The 21260-nt window shown below is 48.2% G+C and overlaps 1 protein-coding gene across 2 annotated transcripts; it reads right to left on the bottom strand.

Annotated features, from left to right (window-relative positions):
- Positions 1 to 898: 898 nt before the first annotated feature.
- On the bottom strand, positions 899 to 20283 carry TTC8 (tetratricopeptide repeat domain 8). Of its 2 annotated transcripts, XM_077267588.1 has the most exons (14): positions 19995 to 20283; positions 14185 to 14305; positions 12759 to 12822; positions 12527 to 12686; positions 8335 to 8424; positions 7811 to 7855; positions 6685 to 6770; positions 6183 to 6270; positions 5183 to 5293; positions 4810 to 4949; positions 3807 to 3981; positions 2121 to 2243; positions 1922 to 2005; positions 899 to 1700 (listed from the first exon to the last, which is right to left on the bottom strand). In XM_077267588.1, the coding sequence occupies exons 1-14, from the start codon at positions 20106 to 20108 to the stop codon at positions 1584 to 1586; spliced, it is 1518 nt and encodes a 505-aa protein (XP_077123703.1). In that variant the 5' UTR covers positions 20109 to 20283; the 3' UTR covers positions 899 to 1583. The 2 variants fall into 2 exon arrangements, with proteins under 2 accessions (XP_077123703.1, XP_077123704.1); XM_077267589.1 differs by lacking the exons at positions 7811 to 7855; positions 8335 to 8424 and having other exon boundaries at positions 1443 to 1700; positions 19995 to 20234.
- Positions 20284 to 21260: the final 977 nt, after the last annotated feature.

Raw genomic sequence — 21260 nt, 5'->3', positions numbered from 1 at the left:
TTCAATGATATTCAGGTCTGGGGACTGGGATGGCCATTCCAGAACAGTGTAATTGTTCCTCTGCATGAATGCCTGAGTAGATTTGGAGCGGTGTTTTGGATCATTGTCTTGCTGAAAGATCCATCACCTGCGTAACTTCAACTTTGTCACTGATTCATGAACATTATTGTCAAGAATCTGCTGATACTGAGAGGAATCCATGCGTCCCTCAACTTTAACAAGATTCCCGATGCCGGCATTGGCCACACAGCCCCAAAGCATGATGGAACCTCCACCAAATTTTACTGTGGGTAGCAAGTGTTTTTCTTGGAATGCTGTGTTTTTTTGCCACCATGCATAACGCCTTTTTGTATGACTAAACAACTCAATCTTGGTTTCATCAGTCCGCAGGACCTTCTTCCAAAAAGAAATTGGCTTCTCCAAATGTGCTTTTGCATACCTAAGCCGACTGTTTGTGGCGTGCTTGCAGAAATGGCTTCTTTCGCACCACTCTCCCATACAGCTTCTCCTTGTGTAAAGTGCGTTGTATAGTTGACCGACGCACAGTGACACCATCTGCAGCAAGTTGATGCTGCAGCTCTCTGGAGGTGGTCTCAGGATTGTCCTTGACTGATCTCACCATTCTTCTTCTCTGCCTTTCTGATGTTTTTCTTGGCCTGCCACTTCTGGCCTTAACAAGAACTGTACCTGTGTTCTTCCATTTCCTTACTATGTTCCTCACAGTGGAAATTCACAGGTTAAATCGCTGAGACAGCTTTTTGTATCCTTCCTATGTTGAATAATCTTTGTTTTCAGATCATTTGACAGTTGTTTTGAGCAGCCCATGATGCCACTCTTCAGAGGAGATTCAAACAGGAGAACAACTTGCAAGTGGCCACTTTAAGTAGCTTTTCTCATGATTGCATACACCTGGCTATGAGGTTCAAAGCTCAATGAGGTTACAAAACCAAAAAAAGTGCTTTAGTAAGTCAGTAAAAAATAGGTAGGAGTATTTAAAACAAGAAAATGATAAGGGTGCCCATACTTATGCACCTGTCAAATTTTGTTTGAATGCAGATTGCACATTTTCTGTTAGTACAATAAACCTCATTTCAAGGCAGAAACATTGCTGTGTCCAACAGTTATTAGATATATGAAACTGAAATAGCTGTTGCAAAAAAAAACAGTTTTTACAAAACATTAAGCTTAAGATTAATAGGGGTGCCCAAACTTTTTCATATAACTGTACATGTTATGTTACTGCTCAGGAAAACGGCAAGATTTGTACAGATGGGAAGAGAGAAATTCTGCCAAAGATCCCAACATCCGCAGTCATACTGTGCACAGAGGAACAATCCGATCACATGGGTCAAGATTTTTGGCTGATAGCATTGAATTGATATATGTACGACTGACGATCGGACTGGAGGGGGCTTGTCGGAAGTTTCTCTGTTGGACTCAGAAATACAGAATCATGGCCATGTTCATGGTTAATTGTGTCCTGTGCACATTAGTGTGATCAGCAGAACTTTTTGGAGCAACATTCACCAATGATTAATGTAAAGTCTGTTACTACATGACCTTGAATCTAGAGACCAATGAGCTTATATCACTGCAAAATGCTGCCTCAACTTGTCCAGGAGTTGCTGAGTTTCCACGTGGTCAGGAAATGCGGCTTCCGACTTCTGAGCTGCAACGTAGCTGCTCTGAAGGTCCCCGATCTGCAAGACAAAGGTGGTAAAGAATCAGCAAATCGTGTCAATCCAGCCGCTGCAAAACTACAATCTCCACCACTTTCTGACAGCAGACTGACAGTCAGGAAATGCAGGGAGTTGTAGTTTCTGATTCCATGTTTATCTAATTCTGGATATGATGTCAGGATGATTTCATCGATCTCTTCCTTACTGTAGTCTCTTCTAGACTGTAACCAGACATTGCTCACCTTGTCAGAGAGGCAAGCGAAGTTGAAATGCGGCTCGTACATGTGAGGGGCGAGGGCAGCGGACGTCTGGAGCAGAGCTCGAGCCTGCAGAAATATAGGAGGGATATTCCAAAATTAAGGAACCCACATTGAAAGATTTAAAAAGCAAAAGAAGAGCGCACATGACGTGTCTCGTCAGCTAAATGTACGTAGGACTGACCTGCTCAATGTGGCTTTTACGCATTTCCAATACGGCTAGATTATTGTATGCCTCAGCATGGTTGTTGTTATTGGCCAAGGTCAGCTTGAAGCACTGATAAGCCAGAGTCAGGTCTCCAATGCCCTAAAAAAAGACATAAAATAAGGGGAAGTGTCAGCACCAGAAATAATGTAAAAATCAATCCCTCCTGAAGCTCTGGGCTTCGCACAGGTTCCGCAGGCTTACAGGATGGAGCAGTGTAGGTGATGGTCATACAGTATATTGCTAGACTATATCACCATTACGTGACTGCGGACCCCTGCGCTCGCTGAAAGAAACCGTAGAGGCTGGAAATTAGTCTCCTCATGGTTCACAATTGTGGCCTGCTATAGTTCGTCCCTGCAGCTGTCCGGGGGACGCTGAGATGAAGGGACGTGGCACTTTCCGAGCATCGCAGCCACTTCATTCTTGGAATCAGACCTTGGTGGCCAACGTTACTTTCACAACTCGCGGACCTCCCTTTAGCAGACGACTCGGACTTGAGTGTAGTCTTGGTCACCTCTACGAGAAGGCTTTATGGAAGCCAGCACTTCCATTTGGGGTGACTCTTGTTCCGTTACATTGCTGTGACTGCTGCAGGGAAATGTAACAGATGCGTCCAGTGACTCCCAGTCACATAGAGGGTTAGAATGGGAATTGAAGAACGGCTCCTGTTTTCTGATTTACTTGTCACGTAGAGAAAGTCCCTAGGCATTACAAATCGCATCGATGTAATACAGACGGCTGGTGCCGGTATATTGTCTGCAAATTACGGGAGAATTGATGGAGCGGTGCAAAAGATCTTAGACAAAATGCGGCGGCAGCGTGAGCGGGATCTGAATAATTAAAGAAACGATTTAATCTGGCATCAGCAGATCATTGCTCAGGCGTCCGCTCCTCTGCACAGATGATAAAGGGTCATCCTCACGGGTAAGGGACAATCACTGTGCATCAGGTACGGAGCGCTGGGAGGACTACAATGACCCGTAAACTTCTGCTGAGAGTTTTAAAACTTTTTGTAAACTTAGTTTCCCCTTCAAACAAAGATAATAGCAGAACAAATGTGTGGGATATTACCGATGTCAGTGCGGTTCATTACCAAAATGAAGAACTGGAGGGGAGCTACACAGACGTCGCCCTACGCCGCTGCTCCATCACACCCTGATTTATGGAAAGCAAAAAAAAAAGAATAAAATCAAAAGATGAAAAAGCAGTATGGGACCTGGGCACATTCACTAACAAGCTGGCAAACTGAGGAACTAAAACAAAAGGGGAAATTTCTAAATAGATTTCCGCCAGAAAAATAACACAAAAACCGTGATATTTTAGTAAAAAAAAACCAAAACACTTTACGCAGCTGGACGAAGCGTCACCCATTGCCCAACAAAATGTTCTGTAATTTACAGCAGAATTTGGCATAAATCTTCTCCACCCTCAGCTGGCACAGGTCCGATATTCTGGTGCACGGCCAGACATGCGCAAAGTTTATTAAAAGGCACGAGTGTATTAATAAAAATCTCACTGGAGGAAGACGCACCGAGCCAATCAAACCCTTGCTGAATTTCCCCATATTATCTTTATTTGTTGAGCAGCTGGATCTGCAGACTCCCCCCTCTAATGTCATGGTCTGTTACTACACCATTATCTTTCTGTGATCTATGTACGCACCACAGCGACATGTCCCAGGTTGTACCAGACCTCAGCGACATCCTCGTCGTTCTCTGCCAGGGACAGCGCTCTCTCGAAAGATGTCAGGATCATGTCATACTGCTGGGCGTAGAAGCAGCACAGCCCCAGGTTGTTAAACAGCTCGCAATTATAGACCCCCATCTGTAGGAGGCGCCTGCGGAGTAAACCCAGAATTAGAGAGTCCCTCTATTCTCATCATTCGCTTACAATAAAGAGTCTTAAAGGGGAGGATCACTTTACGAACAGTGTTATAGATCAATAGACTTGATATAAAAGAGGCTTTCCACCTTCTAGATAATCATGGCCCAACCCTGGGTTACTAAAGTCAGATTATTAGGGTCCCGGACCCCTCCCGGATCAGCCATGTGGAGCTTCCGCAGTAATAGGATACACAAACCAGCACAGCGCCGCACTGTGTGTATGGCCTTTCTCTGTACTGCAGCTCAGATCACAATCACTTTAATATGAGATGAGCAGTATGTGGGAACGGCCACACAAAGTATGGGGCGGTACTGGTCCAGTCCTGTACACCGCATCCATCAGTCACCAGAGCTGCCAACAGCTGATCGATTGTGGTGATGGGAGAAGGACCCACATCGATATAGATGACCCATTCTCAGCACAGACCATCAATATCTAAAGGTCCCATACTAATTACATAAATGTCGGACAATCCTGATGAACTCAGGAGGGGGGTCAGCTGACCATCTAATGTGTATGGTGGGCCTCCTGACACCATCTGTTGGGGGCCAGAACCAGTAGTACAGAGGAGCGCTCGCCCCCGTGTATGCGGAGTCGGCTCAAGTGACTTTTTACTGCATTTTCCATATATAACAACAGGAGAGGCTAAATATTGTGCCTCATCACCTGCCCCTCCATTTGCAGCCATCTTACGGATGGCAGTGCAGATGCGAAGGAAGAGCGCAGACAAGTTATACCAGTAAGGTAAATCTATCCCTGTCCAGCCCTTGGGACAACTCGCCTGTAAAACCGCAGCGCGATCTCCGGCTGGTCCGTATAAAAGTGATTACTTCCTATGCAGGCGATGGCTTCCACGTGCGTGTTGTCCTGTTTCAAGAGGTCTTTGTAATATTCTGTGGCGGATGTCAGGTTATTCATTTCCTGAATGATGGGACAGATGAAGCAGAGTGATGCAAAATATCTACATAACGGCAAAGGTTGTAAAACAAAAACGAATGCGACAGAAAATCAGTGCAAACAATGTCTCCACGGCTTCCTGCAAATGTAACGCCGCCATTCTCATGGACAGCAGCGACATCAGGGCAGATGCAAAATAGCCGTTATACAGCTCTATGTATCGTATAACGCTCATCTGCAAAAGGACGAGTGCCAACCTCGTGAATTCGTGCCACGGCGCACAGGAGGGTCACTTCTTTAGGAAACCGGTCCAGGCCTTGTTTATACACGGAGAGTGCAGTGAGCGGCTGGTCCATGCGGGCGCACACCTGCAAAACACAGAAGAGCCACAGTCAATCATCCAAAAGAGACAGCGAACGTTGCCATTCCAATGCTAGAAACAGCAATAGAAATATAGATTTGGGTCTTTTTGCAATTCTTTTTTTTTTTTTTCATTTTGGCATTGACAGACGTATGAGGGACTATTTTTGGCAAGGAAAGTTGTAGTTCTGAACGACACCATTCTCTTTACCATATAATGTTGTGAAAAGCAGGAAAACATAATTGAGTTAAACAATGATAAAAACTGCAATTCCTCAATTTTTTCCTTTGTTTTTACAATGATCAACGTGCGATAAAAATTACCTTCGTTCCATGATTCTCTTTCCATACGGTTACAATGATGCCAAACGTATAAGGGTTTTATTAATATTATTTTGGTAATTTAGAAAAAAAAATAAAATGTTGTTAAATATACAGCTTGTGGCGGCATTCAGCAGATGGAGTGCTGTGAAAGGATGGAGCAAGCTGGCATCTTTTAGTGACGTCATTTTGGGATATATTTGACATTTTGATGACTTTTTAGTACATTTCTTGAAAGGTGCCGTGACCAAAAAAAGACAATTTCTGCATTTCAATTTTTTTCTCTTTTTTTAGCGTTTCCAGTACAGGTTAATTACTTTTACACTTTGATAAATTGAACCATTAGAGACGCTGAGAAACCAGATAAGTTTTTATTTTTTATCTTTATTTTTAAATTGGGAGAAGGCGATTGACGTTTTTAGATGGTTAATAATGAATAGATCCTACATGGTTGGATAACCCTGTGACACTATTACAAGGCGATGATGGGTACTTCATGGCAGCCAAGGGGGCTGGTCAAGAAAAAAAAAACAACAACACATATATAATGTAATGGTATAAACTCTGAGAACTTACTTTTCCCAAATACAAGTATGTATCCACCATCTCCTGATGCACAAGTGCAGATTTAAACTGGCTTTCTGCTTCACGGAAGAGGCCCAATCTATAGAAACAACAAGAACTGGAACGTGGCGATACCAGACGCTGATCCCCAGAGGTCACAACACTCATTTATACAGTAATAAATACAAGATCCTAGTTTCCTCCACATTTAGGCATTTCCTAGTTATCACCTTTCAATCTGCCTTTATGAAAGACACCTAATAAAAAATATGAATGCATGCAATGAATATATCTGACTCTAGGTGGTGCTGTGGAAGCTGTACCAGCATCTACCTGTAGTGTGTGGCCTTCTCTATTATCACATTTACACAGCACACCACCTTGTGGTCAGGGAGGGAACTGCAATTCAGTGGAGTGTAATTTGAGAAGTGAGAGCATGGTACAAATGTTACGTGGTGTGTGGGCTGGAAAGATGGGACATCATATGTGCACTACGTGTTATCACATAGCTTACCTGTAGTAACACTTCCCCAGCTGAACCTTCCACCACCAGTCCTTGAACTGAGCATTTTCAGTGGCTAAAGCTGCCAGCTCCAAAGCCTGGAGAACAAGTGTGTACACATAAGTATTCTCCTACATCTGTGCTTCTTATACTGCAACAGGTTATGATTTGAGGATGTCCTATATAAGAAATAGATGTGGCACAGTGTGAGCCGAAGGCCGCGGGAGAAGAGGGAGGCCCGGCGCAGCCTGCAGGAGAAGAGGGAGGCATGGCGCAGGCTGTGGGAGAAGAGGGAGGCCCGGCGCAGCCTGCAGGAGAAGAGGGAGGCCCGGCGCAGCCTGCAGGAGAAGAGGGAGGCACGGCGCAGGCTGTGGGAGAAGAGGGAGGCCCGGCGCAGCCTGCAGGAGAAGAGGGAGGCCCGGCGCAGCCTGCAGGAGAAGAGGGAGGCCCGGCGCAGCCTGCAGGAGAAGAGGGAGGTACGGCGCAGGCTGTGGGAGAAGAGGGAGGCACAGTGCAGCCTGCCAGAGAAGAGGGAGGCACGGCGCAGGCTGTGGGAGAAGAGGGAGGCCCGGCGCAGCCTGCAGGAGAAGAGGGAGGCACGGCGCAGGCTGTGGGAGAAGAGGGAGGCACAGTGCAGCCTGCCAGAGAAGAGGGAGGCACGGCGCAGGCTGTGGGAGAAGAGGGAGGCCCGGCGCAGCCTGCAGGAGAAAAGGGAGGCCCGGCGCAGCCTGCAGGAGAAGAGGGAGGCCCGGCGCAGCCTGCAGGAGAAGAGGGAGGCCCGGCGCAGCCTGCAGGACAAGAGGGAGGCACGGCGCAGGCTGTGGGAGAAGAGGGAGGCACAGCGCAGCCTGCCAGAGAAGAGGGAGGCCCGGCGCAGCCTAGCCTGCCAGAGAAGAGGAAGGAACAGCGCCCTGTAGCAGAAGGAAAGTAGGGATGGCGCAGACAGTAATTTGCACCTTTTCCCTGTGATTGCTCAGCACAGTTGGTTGGTTCATATTTAGGGGAAGTTGGGAGAGCGACATCCCATTTTCTATGTTACCAGGGTCCGCAGAGCTCACAGTGATTAGCACACTGACAATGAAGGAGAGTAACTCTCATCAGCTTTGGAAAGTGAAAATTTAATGTGAGATATTCTTACATTCTTCACGTCGTTTTCATGATGGAAGATGTACTCAAACAACGTCTGCAAAAAATCAAAAGGCAAAACTAGAAATATACACAAGAGAATACGGTAATATTTCACTTGTTAATCTATGTAAATTAGCTCTCACAATTTGAATACTTTTCTCCAATGGAGCTTTCCTGTAAAATTCCATGCTCGGCTGGTCTCTATTCCCCCACATTTCTACAATGATGTAAGCAATCAGCTCTGTGGCATCGGCAGGACCCCCCCCTTCCCCCGGCTGATGTTGGCAGGAACACCCCCCCCCCCCCCCCCCGGCCGACATCGGCAGGACCCTTCCCCCACCCACCCCCGGCTGATATCGGCAGGACCGCAAGGGCTGAAATCGGCAGGACCCCCCCCCCCCAGCTGATATTGGGAGCCGCTGATTGAGCAGTGGGCAGAGCCTCTACAATACGGATGGGGCACTGGTAACATTATGCAGACTTATTTCTTCTTCTCTTGCACAATTGTGTATTTTTAGTGAATTACTCACTGACCTTCGCCAAGTTGGGACTCTGTGCGTATTTGGACAGATTTAACCTGGACAAGTTAATGAAAGGGCCATCCGGATGGGTCAACATAGAGGCCTAGGGGAAAAATAAAACCAGCATCAGTCAGATTTATCACGTTCGGAGATCTGAGACCCTACCCGTGTTTTGTCTTTTTGCGGTTAGTCATTTTTTTCATGAGGATTTGCACTTTATGTACAGCTTTAACAGCAACTCTGCATGAATGTATCCTGCATTCATTGTGGTAATACGGAGCACAGACATGTGTAAGGGTATGTTTCCACGTTCAGGAAACGCTGCGTGTTTGACGCTGCGCAGAGCCGCCGTATCAAATACGCAGCATCCGGATGTTACAGTATAGTGGAGGGGATTTCATGAAATCCCGTCTCCACTATGCGGTAAAACACGCATGCGGCATACCCGCGTAAACTGACATGCGGCGCATCTTTTCAGAACGCAGCATGTCTGTTTACAGTGCGGCGACACTCTGTCGTCTCACCGTAAATCTCCCATAGATAATCATTAGATGCGGTAAAACCTCATCTAATGATTAGTGAAATGCGTAGAAACTGCGTTAATGCAGCTTACTACGCATGTCACATGCCGGCTCACCTGTCCCGCCGCCGGAAGCCCCGTGTCCACTGCAGTTCTCACGGTAAGATAAGTTCTAGCGACAACTTAGCTTACCGCGAGAACTGCCGTGCACGTGACCGGGGGTTATCTCCGGTCACACTAGGCTGGTTCTCACGGTCAGCTGACCGTGAGTACTAGAATGTAGGTGATCGCTGGAGAGTTATCTCCAGCGATCATCTACAAGCTCTGCTATGTCTGGATGTCAGGCATCCAGATGTAGCAGAGCTGGACTCGTCGTGGAATACTCGTTATGGGATATCTGTGGACAGGGAGTATGAATTTGGTTTGTTTGTTTTTTCGCTTTTTTGCAGGACGAGGGTCTTCAAGAGGATTGCGCGTACAATAAAGATATGGTCAAAAAGTGTATGTAATCATTTCATTAAAATAGTTTTTTCTAGTGTCTGTTTTATTTACACTCTACTAGGATTAATAATGGATAGGCGGCTTATTGACGCCTCGCCATTATTAACCGGGCTTAATTACTTTATTAACCGGGTTAAAAGTCATTAACCCCTTATTACCCCATATCCCACAGCTACTCGGGAGTGGGAAGAGAGAGGCTAAGCGCCAGAATTGGCGCATCTTATAGATGCGCCATTTCTGGGGCTGCTGTGGACTGGTATTTGTAGCCGGGGAAGGATGGCAATATCCATGGTCCCTCTCTAGGCTATGAATATCAGCCCGCAGCTGTCTGCGTAGCCTTTCTGGCTATAAATTATAGGGGGACCCCACATCATTTTTTGGGGGGGTCCCCCTATTTTTATAGCCAGTAAAGGCTACGCAGACAGCTGCGGGCTGATGTTCATAGCCAGGGAAGCTCCATGGGTATTAACCCCTTCCCAGGCTGCAAATATCAGTCCCCCAGTCGCTGGCTTTCCCTCTCTGGCGCCAAAAATTGCGCGGGAGCCCACGCCATTTTTTTTTTTTCAATTTTTTATTTTTTTTTAAATTAAACATATTGCATTTAAGGCTCGGGTAAATACCCGACACTGCCGCGGCCACTCGGGACCGGAGCATTCAGCTGCATAGAAATACATGCAGTCGCACACTCCAGTCCCGAATGCCCGCGACAGTGCCGGGTATTGAAGCGAGAGACTTGTGTGAGTTTCTCGCGAGTGTGACCCCGGCCTAACGCAGATTTCATGGGTGTATGTGTCTTTATTTAAGGCCGGGATCACACATACGAGAAACTCGGACGAGTCTCGCATCTTAATACCCGGCACTGCCGCCGGCACTCGGGACCGGAGCGTGCGGCTGCACAGAAATACATGCAACAGCAAGCTCCGCTCCCGAGTGCCGGCGGCAGTGCCGGGTATTAAGATGCGAGACTCGTCGCATGTGTGATCCATCCATTGTATCCATCTATCGTAGCCATCTATCATATCTATCTATTAATCTATTATCTATCAATATATCTATCTATCGATTATATATATATATATATATATATATATATATATATATATATATATATATATATATATATATATATATATATATATAGATATCTTTATAGATAGATATATCAGTAGATAATAGATAGATATATCGATAGATAGATACCATAGATAAATACGATAGATGGATATGATAGATAGATAGATAGATAGATAGATAGATAGATAGATAGATAGAATAGATATCTATCTATCTAGCTGAGTGTGTAAACATTATTCTTCAATGGAGTATGTAAATGAAGAGGTTGGACAAGAAATGACATCACAATTTTTTTTGTATATCTTTATTTAGCTCACAAAAACACACACAAATCCGCATCAAAAACGCATGTAAAAACGCATCAATAACGCAGGTGACCTGCCAGTGACCTCAGGTGCAGATTTTACCTGCGTCAAATCCTGAGCAAATCCTGAACGTGGACACATACTCTTATAGTTAGTGCCGTCTCTACTGCTTCCTGGTAAAGGCGGTGATGTGACTAGATCTCCTACTGTTATTATTATTTATATAGCGCCATTAATTTCATGGTGCTGTACATGAGAAAGGGTTACGTACAGGGTTATAGATAAGGTTTACAGTAAACAAATTTACAATGACAGACTGGTGCAGAGGGGAGAAGACCCTGTCCTTGCAGACATACATTCTACGGGATAATGGGGAGGAGACAGAAGGTCGGGGGAACGGCAGCTCTGGCGGTGGTGAGGCGGCAGCTCTGGTGATGGTGAGGCGGCAGCTCTGGCGGTTGGTGACGCGGCAGCATGGTTATTGCAGGCTGTAGGCTTTCCTGAAGAGATGGGTTTTCAGGTTCTATCTGAAGGATCCGAGGGTGGTGGATAATTGGACATGTTGAGGCGTGGAGTTCCAGAGGATGGGGGATATTCGGGAGAAGTCTTGGAGGCGATTGTGTGAGGAACGAATAAGTGTGGAGGAGAGAAGGAGGTCTTGGGAGGATCACAGATTACGTGAGGGAAGATATTGGGAGATTAGTTCAGAGATATAGGGAGGGGACAGGTTGTGGATGGCGTTGTAGGTCAGTGTTAGTAGTTTGAACTGGATTCGTTGGGGAATTGGGAGCCAGTGGGGGGATTTGCAGAGGGGAGAAGCAGGGGAGTAGCGAGGAAAGAGGTGGATTAGCCGAGCAGCAGAGTTGAGGACAGACTGGAGCGATGCAAGAGAGTTAGCAGGGAGGCCACAGAGGAGGATGTTGCAGTAATCGAGGCGGGAGATGATGAGGGCATGCACAAGAGTTTTAGTAGATTGAGGGCTGAGGAAGGGACGGATTCTGGCAATATTTTTGAGTTGGAGGCGACAGGAGGTGGCAAGAGTTTGGACGTACGGCTTGAAGGACAGGGCAGAGTCGAGAGTTACCCCGAGGCAGCGGATTTCAGGTGCAGGAGAGAGCGTGATGCCGTTTACCGTAACAGATAGATCAGGTAGGGGGGATACGCGAGATGGGGGAAAGATGATGAGTTCGGTTTTGTCTACATTGAGTTTTAGGAAGCGAGAGTTGAAGAAGGAGGATATGGCTGATAGACACTCTGGGATTCTGGACAGCAGAGAGGTGACATCTGGGCCAGAGAGGTAAATCTGAGTGTCGTCCACATACAGGTGGTACTGGAAGCCATGGGACTTTGAGTTGTCCTAGGCCAAGGGTATAGATGGAAAAAAGTAGGGGTCCTAGGACAGAGCCTTGAGGGACTCCAACAGAGAGAGGGTGGGATGAGGAGGTAGTGTGGGAGTGGGAAATGCTAAATGTGCGGTTGGAAAGGTATGAAGCAATCCAGGACAGTGCAAGGCCTTTGATGCCAAGGGAAGAAAGAATCTGTAGCAGTAGGCAGTGGTTGACTGTGTCTCCTATGATTGGCGCCTTAGTGCTCACATGCTCCCTAGAATCTCAGCATAGCAATCTCCCAAAATTCGTCATTCATCTGGTTGCAAACATCTGGCCATTTTGTATTATTGGGAGTGAGTGACAGACAGAAGTGTGGGTAAATGGCAGACATGGATACATGCATCACAGACCCGTAAAAGGGCTAAATAGGATAGGGAAAGACAGGGCTTTCTTCAGCCAATGCCACAACTTGCTCACCGTTCCAAGTCGTATGTATCGCCCCGAGGCACTGGTGATCGGCCGGGCTGTGTGCGCGGTCCTTGGAGTGCGGATTGCCTGTTCCATGGTGCCCGGCCGCCCGGACTGTGTACTGGGCCTGACGAAGCCAGTGAGTGGCCGCCCAGACTGAGTGACGGGTCTGCAGAAAGCCATGTGTCAGGCTTATACATCTGATGCTTACATCACGTGCTGGCCCTATGAACTCACTCACCGCACCGCTGGGCTCGGGCCCTCGGGTCTCTTTGCGGTGGCTTGTCTGATAGAAGTCCCGGGACCTGTAAATAATTTACACATCTTATAAGAGTCAGTGAAAAGCGCGGAATGAGAAAACGCTGGACTTCACAAGCAGCAGGTTATAGATCTACGGCGCACACTGCGTGCATATTTAATAAGGCGAGTGGAGTGGAACATCTGGCCCCCGATCACTAGTTGGCCGGCTCTAATCTGTAAAACCAGGGGAGGATTAGTATCTCAGGTAGAATTTCGTTTAATGCCAAGTATGACAACTACAGGATGTGTCCAGTAGTAGGATGTGTCCTCGTACAAAGCCGTGTCTGTGTGTAAGTCGCCATGTTCTTAGAATGTGGGTTTTGAGGATCAGAAGATGTTTATTTTTCTACAGTTTTTCATTTAATTTAACAATAGGCTTCTTCAAATGACTTGGAAAAAATCGAGGGCAAATGGATTTTACAATATAAAACTAAATAAAATCCGCAATCAAAAGAAAAAAATTACTATGATAAACAAAAAAACACAGGGCTTTCTACACAAGTATTGAACACACAGTGGGCGAGTTAGGCTCAAAGGGTAGAATTCTCTAGTAGCCACATTGTTAGCCCGTTACCACCGGACCCAGAGCCTGCAAAATCCTACTACCTCCTGCACCCTTGGCGCCATTACATCTCGGTGCGAAGCAGGTAAGACGTTGTGTGAGCTTACGAATCAGAAGAGGTGCTGGAGATGACTCAGGTGGCCGCAGACTACAAATGTGGCCACTGAACAAGAAACCTGCAGATGTTTTAGTGCTGAACTCTACAAAAAGATTTCCCATGATCCTATCACAGAACGCGAATGGGGAACAGAAACCCCCTTTTCTTCATAGACTTCATCAATGAAAAGTCCTGACACTACATAAAAGTCTACTGTGAAAAAAACATTAAAGGGATGGTCCACAGCATGGATGAAATAAGAAAACCCACGCAGTCACTTAGCATGTACACCCAGCTACTCTCCAAGCATTGCCCAGGTTTCCGGTCACCAGTGATGGGCTACAGCAATTAAATGGCAGTCCGGTCATAATAGGATTCTTTTCTGATTATATTCCTGTGACCACTGCAGCCAATCACGGGCAAAAGCGGCAGGGACGCAGACAAAGCTAGGTTGTATGGATATGTGACCACTGCAGCCAATCACAGGCCACAGTGGCGATGACGCAAGCACCACTAGGTTGTGCAAACGTGATCACTGCAGCCAATCACAGACCACAGTGGCAGAAAACCAGGCAACACTAGGTTGTGCAAACATGAGGGCAACTGCAGCGGGGTCTCAGTTACTATTGGGTTTTATGGACGTGTGACATCTGCAGCCAATCAGAGATGACAATTAACTTAATCTTTCCCTCTCCACATCTGACTTACGTGCCACCTGGGCAATGGAGTTTTCATCCAATGTCACCTCAGCGATCCCCTCTTGATCGACGTCGATCTCATCCACATAAACCATCTCGGTCAGAGCTCGGGTCTTCAGGCTCCACGCTGCCTGCAGGAACACAAGAACACACAGTGTCTGCACTGAGGGACCCTATCTAGATGCAGATCAGAATTCATTACTTTACAGCACAGCATTGTGGTCCCGAAAAGAATGGTGCCTGGCCAGGTCTTGAGAAGAAAAAAAAAAAAAGTTTTAGGGTATGTGCACACGTCAGGATTTCTTGCAGAAATTTCCTGAAGAAAACCAGAAATTTTCTGCAAGAAATCCGCATTTTTTTTTGCGTTTTTTTCCCGTATTTTTCGCGTTTTGTTTAGCATTTTGCAAGCGAAATTAGCTTGCAGAATGCTAAAGTTTTCCAAGCGATCTGTAGCATCGCTTGGAAAACTGACTGACAGGTTGGTCACACTTGTCAAACATAGTGTTCGACAAGTGTGACCAACTTTTTACTATAGATGCAGCCTATTACACTGTGAAATGCAGCACCAAATATCTGTGGAAAGAGGTGAATGTCAGAGCAGATGCCGGTCTGCGCGGACCTCCGATTGAGCCAACTCTCTCCACTAATCACAGTACAGCACCATGTTTTATGTGCACCACAGCTACTGCGTGAGCCACTAGATCCACTTTAAACCTTACCCGGCCAGAGATGGAAATATAAAGTCAGAGATGCCCAGCGGAGGCCACGGCTGCCGTCTGGTAACGATGCACGGCGCTAATTAAAATATGCTAAGAAAATAATGAATTTCCTGAGGATTCACCTTCGAGACAAAACCGAGCAAATCCATGAACCACAGAAATGTGGAGAGAGGAAATAGGAGGATGCTTCACAGCAACATTACAGAATCACTCCTAATGGACAGGAGCTGAGAGCAAACTACTGCTACACTAGTGTACACAGCATATACCACAGACAGCTCCAGACTAATGTATGTACACAGTGACTGCACCAGTAGAATAGTGAGTGCAGCTCTGGGGTATAATACAGGAGGTAACTCAGGATTAGTAATGTATGTACACAGTGACTGTACCAGCAGAATAGTGAGTGCAGCTCTGGGGTATAATACAGGAGGTAACTCAGGATTAGTAATGTAATGTATGTACACAGTGACTGCACCATCAGAATAGTGAGTGCAGCTCTGGGGTATAATACAGGATGTAACTCAGGATCAGTAATGTAATGTATGTACACAGTGACTGCACCAGCAGAATAGTGAGTGTAGCTCTGGGGTATAATACAGGATGTAACTCAGGATCAGTAATGTATGTACACAGTGACTGCACCAGCAGAATATTGAGTGCAGCTCTGGAGTATAGTATATTATGTAACTCAGGATCAGTAATGCAATGTATGTACAAGTAACTGCACCAGCAGAATAGTGAGTGCAGCTCTGGAGTATAATACAGGATATAACTCAGGATTAGTACAGAATCAGTAATGTAATGCATGTACACAGTGACGGCACAGCAGAATAGTGAGTGCAGCTCCGAGGATATAACTCAGAATCAGTAATATACACAGGGATTCTTATATGTTTATGTATAAAAAAAACAAACCTTTATTTTTGCTCTTAAATTTTAAAATCGTATAGTTTGGGGAATAATAGCATGAACAGAACTACGACTCCAGCAATCTACACTGGACTACACTACAGTAACTTGTATGACATTGTGGTCATCGTTACCTGTGTTACTTGTTCAGAACTTTTCTCCTTAGGAAGCAATGAAAAGAAAGATGAATGTATCAAAGTAACAGCAGAGAAGTTGAGCACGACCCATGAATCCCCGACTCCACATACTCTAGAGTCTACAGGTTATTTCTGCTGTACACAAGAATAAAGAAGATTGGGGGCGGCAGAATGTGGGGTTCAGCAATGTTATTCACTGTCATTTTCTTATGATCCGAACCTCCAATGATGTCAGAAAATCGCGATCCCTTGGTTGCTGACAACAGACATCGGCTCTGAGTTTTGCTGTGTAACATCAGCGCTGCAGATAATGAGTAGCACTGGCAGCAGCGGATGAGACTCAGCTCTGGACCTGGGGAAGGTTAGAAAAGCCCTCTGTTTGCTTTTGTTTTTTCTTAAACAAACTGCAACCGGGGTCCGGTCTCAGCATGGTCCCATCTCATGTGTTCATCAGACTATGTAATTCAAGTAACAATGGACGTAGCACATAAAGCAGCTCCCATACCGCTGTACCAACTGAATATACATATCAGAACAAATGGGCGCAGGGGGAGCGGTCTCGGGGGTCACTCCTTCCTGCGTACCACATGTGATCAGTCTTGCTCTATGTAGCATGGCAACAATCTACCGAGGTCTCTTTCCAAGGTCAGCCGCAGGATATTAACAATACTCCTAACGGAGGATGGAACCCAGCGCAGACCGCCAATCATTACCTGACACTGCACAGCATACACACACGTGCTGAATACTCTATATACATGCACGTACAGAACAGACACAGATATATCCCTCCTTATCTACAGGACATGCGCTCCAGGCTCATCTCATTAGTACATAATCTGATTATGGATCTTTTCCTGCCCACATATTCCTCATTTATAACAATTCAGTGAGAAAACACAGGAAAGTCTCCTTTCTTTAGCGTTTGTTAACATTGTGGCCCTAATTCATCACAATCTTGTCTGCAAAGAGTGATATCTGTAGGAAACATACAGCAATTCCTGCAGTGCAGTGTACACATGTTGGTCTGGATTTTGATGCTGTATTTGTTGCTTTAGGGTTAAATTGCATGAATATTAAGTGACTGTCTGTCATCTCAACTGATTGCAATCCAAAATATCAGCAATGACATCTGCAGCTCGAGAACACGCCTTCTAATGGGATTGTCTTGTTCGGAAATGGTAAAGAAATTGCAAAATGTTTACAAAGACAATCAACTTTCCAATTGACCTTTTATTAAAAATCCTCTGTGTTCTCAACAATAGTTAACAATATTCAAGAAGACTGCGCATATGTGTTGTCTGCTATACAGCTGCAAGCGCTGCGTCTGGAGCGGGGGCAGGAGAGCTGCGCCTCGAGCGGGGGGCGGGAGCGCTGCGCCTCGAGCGGGGGGCGGGAGCGCTGCGCCTCGAGCGGGGGGCCGGAGCGGTGCGTCTGGGCGGGGGCGGTGCTTCTCGAGCGGGGGCGGGAGAGCTGCACCTCGAGCGGGGGGCATGAGAGCTGCACCGCGAGCGGGGGCGGGAGCGCTGCCTCTGGAGCGGGAGCGCTGCCTCTGGAGCGGGAGCGCTGCCTCTGGAGCGGGAGCGCTGCCTCTGGAGCGGGAGCGCTGCCTCTGGAGCGGGAGCGCTGCCTCTGGAGCGGGAGCGCTGCCTCTGGAGCGGGAGCGCTGCCTCTGGAGCGGGAGCGCTGCCTCTGGAGCGGGAGCGCTGCCTCTGGAGCGGGAGCGCTGCCTCTGGAGCGGGAGCGCTGCCTCTGGAGCGGGAGCGCTGCCTCTGGAGCGGGAGCGCTGCCTCTGGAGCGGGAGCGCTGCCTCTGGAGCGGGAGCGCTGCCTCTGGAGCGGGGGCGCTGCCTCTGGAGCGGGGGCGCTGCCTCTGGAGCGGGGGCGCTGCCTCTGGAGCGGGGGCGCTGCCTCTGGAGCGGGAGCGCTGCCTCTGGAGCGGGAGCGCTGCCTCTGGAGCGGGAGCGCTGCCTCTGGAGCGGGAGCGCTGCCTCTGGAGCGGGAGCGCTGCCTCTGGAGCGGGAGCGCTGCCTCTGGGGCGGGAGCGCTGCGTCTGGGGCGGGGGCAGGAGCGCTGCGTCTGGAGCGGGGCAGGAGCGCTGGGGCGGGAGCGCTGCGTCTGGGGCGGAGGCGGGAGCGCTGCGTCTGGGGCGGGGGCAGGAGCGCTGCGTCTGGGGCGGGGGCAGGAGCGCTGCGTCTGGGGCGGGGCAGGAGCGCTGCGTCTGGGGCGGAGGCGGGAGCGCTGCGTCTGGGGCGGGAGCGCTGCGTCTGGATGGCTTCAGTGCGTCCATTGCAGCAGAGGAAAAGCCGTCACTACGAGTAGCAGACAGTATGCAGTGCAGGACGGTATGAGCAGTCAACCATCAGGAGTCCGAACTGTCAATCATCAGGAGCACACCGCTCCTCAGAAAGCAGACGATGGGTGCGCTCCTGAAGAAAGAAAATTATTACAACCCTTTAAACAAATAAACTTGTTTTGCAATGACAAAAGTCAAACATCTCTCGTGGGGCCACGTGTGAGAAGAAAACAAAAAAAAAACGCAGTGTTGGGGCAGAAATCTTCACTGGTGATGAGCGAACGTGCTCGGTGTCATCCGAGTATATTCGGCGTGCTCCAAGACATGCAGCTGCGTGGACATGAACATATTTTTCAAGCTCGCCAACGACTCTCGGTTAGCACCCGAGCATGCTCAGATAGCACCGTACCGCAGCGCGTTCACTCATCACTTGTCTTCATAGAAGTCAGTGGGTGAAATGCAACAACCACAGAAAATAAATCGGCACCGCGATATACACAACTACAAAGTCTGAGCTTCCCGAGAGCCATGCAGAATAGGATTAGATACACGACTCTGCAGAAAATATCACACAGGATTAGATACACGGCTCAGCAGTCAGTATCACACAGGATAGGATTAGATACACAGCTCAGCAGACAGTATCACACAGGATAGGATTAGATACACGGCTCAGCAGTCAGTATCACACAGGATAGGATTAGATACACGGCTCAGCAGACAGTATCACACAGGATAGGATTAGATACACGGCTCAGCAGACAGTATCACACAGGATAGGATTAGATACACAGCTCAGCAGACAGTATCACACAGGATAGGATTAGATACACGGCTCAGCAGACAGTATCACACAGGATTAGATACACAGCTCAGCAGACAGTATCACACAGGATAGGATTAGATACACAGCGCAGCAGACATTATCACACAGGATAGGATTAGATACACAGCTCAGCAGGCAGTATCATACAGGATAGGATTAGATACACAGCTCAGCAGACAGTATCACACAGGATAGGATTAGATACACGGCTCAGCAGTCAGTATCACACAGGACAGGATTAGATACACAGCTCAGCAGTCAGTATCACACAGGATAGGGTTAGATACTCAGCTCAGCAGACAGTATCACACAGGATAGGATTAGATACATGGCTCAGCAGACAGTATCACACAGGATAGGATTAGATGCACGGCTCAGCAGACAGTATCACACAGGAGAGGATTAGATACATGGCTCAGCAGTCAGTATCACACAGGATAGGATTAGATACACGGCTCAGCAGACAGTATCACACAGGAAAGGATTAGATACATTGCTCAGGAGACAGTATCACACAGGAGAGGATTAGATACACGGCTCAGCAGACAGTATCACACAGGAGAGGATTAGATACACGGCTCAGCAGACAGTATCACAGGTTAGGATTAGATACATGGCTCAGCAGACAGTATCACACAGGAAAGGATTAGATACATTGCTCAGGAGACAGTATCACACAGGATAGGATTAGATACACAGCTCAGCAGACAGGATCACACAGGAAAGGATTAGATACATTGCTCAGGAGACAGTATCACACAGGAAAGGATTAGATACACAGCTCAGCAGACAGTATCACACAGGAAAGGATTAGATACATTGCTCAGCAGACAGTATCACACAGGATAGGGTTAGATACACAGCTCAGCCTATAATAACCCTCCCTCCGCAGTTCCTCCTGTCAGTCACACTCCGCCTCCCCCATTCTCACCTGGTCGCACGGCTCCTTCTCCAGGATGCGGCCGCATACCTGGGAGCATTGCTCGAATTTCCGTCTGCGAAAATAGCTCCAAGCCTGGAGAAGCGGATCCATCTGTAGCCCCATCCTCCTGCTCCGACACCAGGTGATGCCGGGAACTGTGCGGAGGAGCCGACCTCGTCACCCTGACAACTGACCCGGCGCACCGTCCGCGCGTAGCAACCGCAAGGCCCTGAAAGTCCGGGGCTGTCCGTGAGCCGCCTGTGCCGCTGTGGGGTCCTTGTGGAGCTGTTCTGTGACCGCCTGACGGTGCTTCTCTGCTGCAGATATGATTCATTGTTTTTGTTTGTTTGTTTGACTTTTACAGTTTTTACAGTCAGTAATATGGAGACAAGATGTGTGCCATATCAGAGCCTCGGACATATGCACAGTGAGAGGGGAGACCAGAGTGTTACCCCTAGCAACCGGTCACATGACCTCTTCGCTTTCTATCCTAACAGAGCCCACCACAGTCCCCCCTGCAACAAAGCCCACCACAACCTCTCCCCCTCTTCTAATCAATGTCGTCCTCTGTTATTGGTTTATGGTGTCACAGGTGCCGAGTGACGATCTCCGCACCCGCCACTGACACACGGGACACGTGCCGCATCAGCCACTGACACCCGGGACACGTGCCGCATCAGCCACTGACACACGGGAACGTGCTGCACCCGCCACTGACACACAGGACACGTGCCACACCCGCCACTGACACACGGGACACGTGCCGCATCAGCCACTGACACACGGGACACGTGACGCACCCGCCACTGACACACAGGACACGTGCCGCACCCGCCACTGACACACGGGAACGTGCCGCATCCGCCACTGACACACGGGAACGTGCTGCACCCGCCACTGACACACAGGACACGTGCCACACCCGCCACTGACACTGACACGTGCCGCATCAGCCACTGACACCCGGGACACGTGCCGCATCAGCCACTGACACACGGGACACGTGACGCACCCGCCACTGACACACGGGACACGTGCTGCATCCGCCACTGACACCTGGGACACGTGCCGCATCAGCCACTGACACACGGGACACGTGACGCACCCGCCACTGACACACGGGACACGTGCTGCATCCGCCACTGACACCCGGGACACGTGCCGCATCAGCCACTGACACACGGGACACGTGACGCACCCGCCACTGACACACGGGACACGTGCCGCATCAGCCATTGACACACAGGACACGTGCCGCACCCGCCACTGACACAT

The sequence above is a fragment of the Ranitomeya variabilis genome, chromosome 1 (assembly GCF_051348905.1).
Source record: "Ranitomeya variabilis isolate aRanVar5 chromosome 1, aRanVar5.hap1, whole genome shotgun sequence".
Classification (NCBI taxonomy): domain Eukaryota; kingdom Metazoa; phylum Chordata; class Amphibia; order Anura; family Dendrobatidae; genus Ranitomeya; species Ranitomeya variabilis.
Note: the sequence above shows the minus strand (reverse complement) of the source record. Positions and strands in the feature narration are given on the sequence as shown.